A 7,207-nucleotide genomic window follows, 5' to 3' on the forward strand; every position below is an offset into this window, starting at 1 on the left:
ACCTTGTTGTACAGGTGTATGACTTTTAAAAAATCAAGACATTCCGGACCCCACACCCCGTCTACCCCCAAGAGTGTTCAATTGAGAGCATGAGGGTGGGAAGGTTTCCACGGACTTAGAGAGGTGGTGTAGCTCGGCGGCTGAAAGCATAGACAAGCTTCACATCCAGGCTGCACCACTTACCAGTTATAGGACCTTGAGCAGGTTATTAATCTCCTCTGCCTCAGTTTCCTCATCTGTAAAATGGGAGTAATAGTAGCTCCCTGCCTGTGCGAGGATTGAGTGAGTTCGACGCGTCAAGTTGTTGAAACAATGCCTGGCATATAAGAAACAAGAAATACTTATTTTAATCCTCAAAGCTGTACCCTCACTAACCCCATCTGACAGAGTTGGAATCTGAGGCGTAAGGCTTGCCCAGGGCTGCCCAGCCCCTAAGGGGTGAGGCTGGAGCAAGGCCCAGGAGCCTGACCCCTGCACGGCCATCGTGGGTTCTGGTTCTCTACGGGGCTTACTGTGAGAGGAAGCTGAGTGTGGCAGGAAACAGCCCCAGACGCCCTTGGGTCTCCAGGCTCTGGGGTCTCACCGGCCGCGTGACCTTGCGCCTTCCTTCCTCGTCTGTTGGTTGGGGCCGCGTGACCTTGTGCCTTCCTTCCTCGTCTGTTGGTTGGAGTAAACCTTTCTGCATGTCCAGGGCTTCCTCTGTGACGGGCACCCCTGACCACTTTGATATGACTTCTCTTGTCCTCACACCCCAGTGAGGAAGGACTCATGAACGTACCTACCGTTGTGGTCTTGATGAGAATCGAGTCAATGTCTACACAGCCCTGAGGATGTGCCTGGCACATGGCAAAGACCAGAGAATTGACGTGGAAATAGCCATGGCACAGATGGGGAAACTGAGGCACAGCCTAAAGTCACCTGGCTGGAAAATGGCAGGATGGGAATTCCTACCTGCTCTGTAGACCGAGGACCCCATGTGCGGGGACGTGCAGACACACACCCTCTTATTCCTCTGTCTGTCTTATCCCCAGTGTGGGCCAGAAACAGCTCCTGTGTCTGGCGCGCGCCCTTCTCCGGAAAACCCAGATCCTCATTCTGGACGAGGCCACGGCCGCCGTGGACCCAGGGACGGAGCTCCAGATGCAGGCGGCCCTGGGGAGCTGGTTTGCCCAGTGCACGGTGCTGCTCATCGCCCACCGCCTGCGCTCGGTCATGGACTGCACCAGGTCAGCCCTCCTCACGCAGCCGGGCCCCTGGGGCACCCCTGCAGCGGGGGAGGGAGGCGGCAGGGTTCAGAGCTGCAAGGGCCGTGGAACAGATTGTCAAGTGCCCCTTGTACAGGTGGCAAGACTGACGCCCAGGGGGAAGGGACGAACCCAGGGGCACCTGTCCAGCAGAGGCTTCCACCTACCTGGCTGGCAGTGTCAGGAAACCGCAGGAAGGCTGGACCCCCCCAGAGCAGACACGCTGGGCTCTCAGAGCGGCCCAGTGCTTGGGCTGGCGTCCAAATTGCTGCCCGTGTCTCTCTCCCCTGCAGGGTGCTGGTCATGGACAACGGGCAGGTGGCAGAGAGTGGCAGCCCAGCCCAGCTGCTGGCCCAGAAGGGCCTGTTTTACAGGCTGGCGCAGGAGTCAGGCCTGGTCTGAGCTGCGCTCCTCAACCCTCCTCCCACTGTGCCAACCTGGAGAGACTGCTCTGGAGATGCGTGTGACTCGGGGGTCACCGGTGGCCCCACAGAGTCGAGTCTAGACCCCTCTCTGCTCTTTGGGAGGAAAATAGCAGAGGAAGTGGCCAAGGATCACAGAGCGAGGAGGACACAGCCACCCCCAGGTCGGCCTGACCAGACCTCATCCAGCCCCGTCCACCCTGGAGCCAGAGTCGACAGCGGCTCTCAGCCCTGGCTGCCCACTGGGCTCACCTGGGGACCTCAGAGTCCTGCCAGTGCACAGGCTCCACCCCAGACGGAGGAAATCAGAACCGCTGGGGCCGGGGCAGTGGTGTGTGTACTTTTCACAAATGAACCCTTTTCCTTTGAGATGATTGTGGACTGACTAGCAGTTGTAAGAAATAATCCAGAGTTCCTGTGTACCCTTTATCCGCTTCCCCCAAGAGGAACACCTTGAAAAATGATCGTACAGTAATAACCAGGATATTGACACGGGTGCAACCCACCGACCTTGTTCAGATCTCCTAGTTTTATTTGTACTCGTGTGTGTGTGTTTACTTCTGTGCAACTGTGTCACACGTCTGCATCCGCCACCACCGCTGGGATACTGAACGCGTCCATCGCCACAAGGAGCCCTCGTGTTGCCATTTTGTACCCACACCCCCTCCCTCTGGACCCCCGCAACCACTGATGCATTCTCCATTTTGGTCCGTATTTTTAAAGCTCCCCGTGTGATTCCAACGTGCAGCCAGGACTGCAAACTGCTGCTCTGCACCTCCACCCTCGTGCACGAGCTCCCAGGAGTGTCTTGTCTGGACTGATACACGAGCCACCGCTCACACCCAGAAAGGGCCTCCCAGGCGCGAGCACACGCTCAGCACCACCTTCAGATCCGAAAGCGAGGAGCCAGGACTCCTCGGCCCCCACTGGGAGAATCTGCTCAGGACTCAGCACGGTTCATCTGTTTGTGTTCAAGACTGAATCTCAGCTTCTCGGGGAGCCCCAGCCAAAGTCGGGACACCCAGGCTGCTTCCTTTCACGCTTTGGCTCCCCGGGGGGCTCTGTTGGGAGTCCGAGGTCAAGGGTGGCTGAAGGGCCAGCTCCTCTGTCCTAAGGCCAGTGCACAGGGCACCGCGTTGTCAGGCTCGTCTCTGCAGGCGGTCAGACTTCTATCACGGGGCTCCTGAAACCGGCTTCAGGCCCCAGGAAAGAGAAACTCGAGTGGAAAGTAGTTAAACCTGAGATCACGCAGACGGAGCTGTAAAGGGCAGCAGGAGAAATGACACAACTCCCTGGGTCAGAACTTCACGCCGGCCCAGGGCTCCTCCCCGACCTCATGGCATTGCCGAAGGATGGAGGAAGTTAACACATGAAAGAGAGTTTGGAACCGAGCTGGGCAGTCCGTGCTCGGTGATGTTCGCTCTCCTTGTCAGTACCGCTGTTGTCTGCAGCACAGAAGGGCACAGACACCAGCGTTGTTTTAACCTCATCGTTATTGACATGTGGGGTGACAATTCTGGGTTGTGGGGCCGTCCTGTGCATCATAAGATGTTGAGCAGCATCCCTGGCCCCGACCCACCAGATGCCAGGAGCACCTTCAACCTCTAGTTGTGACAAAAACATTTCCAGATACTGCCAGATGTCCCCAGGGGGTCAAAATCACCCGGTTGAGTCCCGGGGCTAACCTGAGCCCCTGCCATCAATTATCCACTGATACTTGGGCGGTGGCTGTGCTGGAGTGTCAGGGGGGCCCTGTGCACACCCACCTGATTGCCAGGACCCGGGGCCTGCCTGCCTGTCCCAGCCAGGTCGTGGAGACATTCTGATGGTCCAAGCTGACAGAGGGCGTTCAGCCCAGAGTAATTTAAATCTGGATCTAATCGCAGCTTCTATCTCCGTTTGCCAAGATGTGCCAGAAGCTCATTCTGATACCTTCAAAATGGGGGAGGGGTCTGCCGCCCTGGCCTGCCCCCAGTCGTGCCTACAAAGTGCTGGCCCCACCATTACTAGCGATTACTAGCTCCATTCTGCAGATGAGGAAACTGAGGCTCGGAGAGTTGACATAACCTGCAAGGTCACCCAGCTAGCAAGTGGCAGAGCGGGGATCTCTCCTGGGGCTGACACCGACACCCGAGATGTCGTGTGGGGGGTGTCTGTCCAACTTCGGAGCACGGGAAGGGACCAGACGCAGCACTTTTTCTGTCTGCATCTGAGCCAACTGACGTCCGGGCAGAGCAACCGCAGCACAGGCAGCAGCAGCTGTGTGTTTGGCAAGCTCCCTCGGGGTCCTTCCAAGGCCACAAGAGCTTCTTTCATGGAGGGCGATGCTTTGCCAGGGAGCAGAGTGTGGGCCCCGGGAACCAGCGCCTGCTGACAAGGCTGCTGTTGGGCCTACACCACAGCTCCCTGGAGACCAGCTTGCAGGGCCATCCAGGCCATTAATCCCCATCGGGGGTTCCTGGCAGCAGGGCCTGGCAGCGGCATGGAACACAGTTAGATGGAGGAAAGCTACCTACAGACCTTCCCCCATCAGCGCCTGTCTCAGGAGGTCCTTTCACCTCAGCCCGTCCCCCTGGTCACTGCATTCATGCACAAAGTCCACCTCTAAACGCTGCCACGGCCATCCCGTTACTCCTCACAGGGGAGGTTCTGTCATCCCGCACCTTACCAGGACGCTTTGATGAGGAAGGTGCTATCATTACGCCCCTTTTATAGACGAGAAAACTGAGAGAGAGCATTTAGTAGGGATCTGAACCCAGCAGGTCTGGCTCCAGAGCCCATGTCCTAAGCACTGTGCAACACTGCCTCTCATCCACTTCTTTAGCTCTGGAACATCAGCTCGCTGCTAAGAGCCGAATTCCACTCTAGTATCCACCAGAAGGGAAGGAAACGGCTCCTTTCCTTCTTGAGCCGAAGGAAGTATGCATATGTATTCCTGTGTGTTCACTGTGTTTTCCCCAGAACATCACATAGTGCACAGCAAGTAGGAGAGTTCAATAAATGCTGAGTGCATGACCAAATGGATGGATGGGTGCATGGATGGATACAGACAGATGGATGGATAGATGGATGGGTGGATGGATGGGTGGATAGATGGATGGGTGGGTGGATGGATGGATGGATACAAGGGTGGATGGATGGGTGGCTGGATGGATAAATGGATGGATGGATAGATGGGTGGGTCAGTGGGTTGGTGGATGGATGGATGGATGGGTGGGTGGATAGACGGATGGGTGGATAGATGGATGGGTGGGTGGATGGATGGATGGATATGGATAGATGGGTGGATGGATGGATACAAGGGTGGATGGATGGTTGGGTGGATGGATGAACAGGTAGATGGATGGATGGGTGAGTGACTGGGTGAGTAGGTGGACAGATGGATAAATAGATGGACAGATGGTTGGGTGGATGAATGGATGAACAGATCAACGGAGGAATGGCATCACTATGTATGAAGGCATTCTGAGGGCCCAGTATGGTGCTGGATGCTTTACTCTGATCTGTTTCCATCCTCACAACCACCTGGCCAGGTGGATACAATGATCCCAGTTGCCCCAATGAAGAAACCGTGGCTCCTAAAAGGCAAGCTCTAGAGGTCCCCGTGACTTCACATTTGGCCCAGGGTCCAGCACAGAGAGCTCAGTCTTACATCAAAGAATGCAGTCACTAAGCACAAGCTGTGTGCCCATGGTGCGCATTCAGCAAGGAATGAACCGATTAACCCCCTGCTCTCACAGAGCTGCCACCGTCAAACCAATAGAGAAAGGAGCAAGCCATGCTGATTCCAGGGGAAGAGGGATGACCCTGAGGCAGGACTGCGCCCGGCACGTTGGAAGAAGGGCAGGGAAGTGAGTGTGGCTGGAGAGGCCTGAGCAGTGGCCAGAGTGTGGAGCTGATGACAGCGCTGGCAGGAAGCCAGGTGGTGCAGGGCCTTGAGGCCGGGCTGGCTGCTTCCCCGAGATGGGGACCACAGGAGGGTCGTTACGTATGTTTTTATGGGATCACTGAGGCTGCTGGGGTGAGAATAAACTGGGTCGGGGGTGGGCTGGGGGCAGAAGCAGGGAGACCACTGAGTTGGCTGTCACAGGGAGATGAGGGAGAGACGACGTGGCTGGGGCCAGCATGGCAGCAAAGGGAGGGGACGAGAAGTGGTCGGATCCTAGATGTTTTGGAGGAAGTCAACTGCATTTGCTGTAGGACCCGATATGGGGTGTGAGGATGAAGAATGAACAAGCAGCTCAACGCCGGGCATCAGACCCAACCCCTCACTCGTCTCTGGCCCCTGGGATCGCTTCTCATACGGAGAGCTATGCAAAGCGCCAAGCCCAGGCCCTGGCACACAGTAGGTGCACAACAACGCCTACCTGCCCCCGTTCTTCCACGGCACCAAAGCGCTCACCTGGATGAGCAGATGTGCAGGTCCCCCACCTCGGTGCTTCTGCCTCCGCCCTCCTCCAGGCGATGCTGGCCGTTGCCTCCTGATCCTCAAGTGCACTGAACTTTAACCCAGCCCGGGATGTGTCTCCTGACACCCCACTGTCCCGCAATGCACACCCCAGGATCCGACCTGGGACTTTCACACCCGGGGTCAGGCTCTGTGACAGAAACACAACTCACGTCTAAAATCGACTCCCCTAGTCTCACTACCTCACTCCCCAGAACTCAGAAACCATGCAAATTACCGCAAGGAAAGAGACACCTCCCTCCCCAAGCTCCCCTGAGTTTCCCAGCTTCCTCTGTGGTTTGGTTGGGGCCACGTGACTAATTCTGGCCAAGGCGCTGTGAGCGGAACTGACTTGCGTCACTTCCGTTTTGAGACACGTACGAGAGGGAGTGGTCCACGTCCTCCCTTCCCCCGCTACGGTGACCTGGAAGCCAGCTCTTGAGATGACGTCCTCAGACCAGAATATTCTGGATCTCTCAACTGCTGCATGGAACTTGGTGACCCCCGGAGAGGTGCCCGACCCTCCTCGAGAGACGTCTGAGTCAGATATACGCCCTCGTGTTCATCTCCAAGGAGTTTATGGCTAATCCATTACTGCAGCAAGGGTTAACCTATCCAGACGAACACACGGGGTTTTCAAGGGTAGTTTCGGCTCCGTGTGATTTTTGCTTTGCCTGCGTCTTAAAACCTGACCTGGGCCACGTGAACCACACGCACATCACTGCTCATCTTCACAACCATCCCAGATAGGATCAGCCCCATGTTATACACAAGGCGACTGAGGCACGGAAACTGAAGCGTCCTGCCCAGGGTCACAGAGCCGGCAAACGACAAGGGCAGGACTCGAGGCCAGGTCGTTCTGACCCCCACGCCCAGGCCCTGTCCACGATGCCATGCTGAGGCCCCACTAAACCACACGTGAGTCTTAAACCTCTAGGCTCCCCGTTTCTAACAGCTCCCACTAGAGACGACATGATGCTAGAGGGAAAAAATCAGAAGCACATAAAGGATGCCCCATCCCGATTCTCCCGGAGCAGACGGCTGAAACTTGTGTGACGCCCCAAAGAAAATGGAACAGTCTTTTAGAAAGAAAT

At 56.5% G+C, this 7,207-nt stretch overlaps 1 protein-coding gene across 2 annotated transcripts in view; it reads left to right on the top strand.

Annotated features, from left to right (window-relative positions):
- ABCC6 (ATP binding cassette subfamily C member 6) overlaps positions 1 to 2,171 on the top strand; it is a 54,644-nt gene extending 52,473 nt beyond the window's left edge. For both annotated transcript variants that reach the window (XM_014837610.3, XM_070484869.1), the window contains 2 exons: positions 1,032 to 1,226; positions 1,538 to 2,171. In XM_014837610.3, coding sequence (XP_014693096.3) covers positions 1,032 to 1,226; positions 1,538 to 1,646 — 304 coding nt within the window. In that variant the 3' untranslated portion in view covers positions 1,647 to 2,171. The remainder of the gene's footprint in view (positions 1 to 1,031; positions 1,227 to 1,537) is intronic.
- The last annotated feature ends 5,036 nt before the right edge of the window (positions 2,172 to 7,207 follow it).

The sequence above is a fragment of the Equus asinus genome, chromosome 14 (assembly GCF_041296235.1).
Source record: "Equus asinus isolate D_3611 breed Donkey chromosome 14, EquAss-T2T_v2, whole genome shotgun sequence".
Classification (NCBI taxonomy): domain Eukaryota; kingdom Metazoa; phylum Chordata; class Mammalia; order Perissodactyla; family Equidae; genus Equus; species Equus asinus.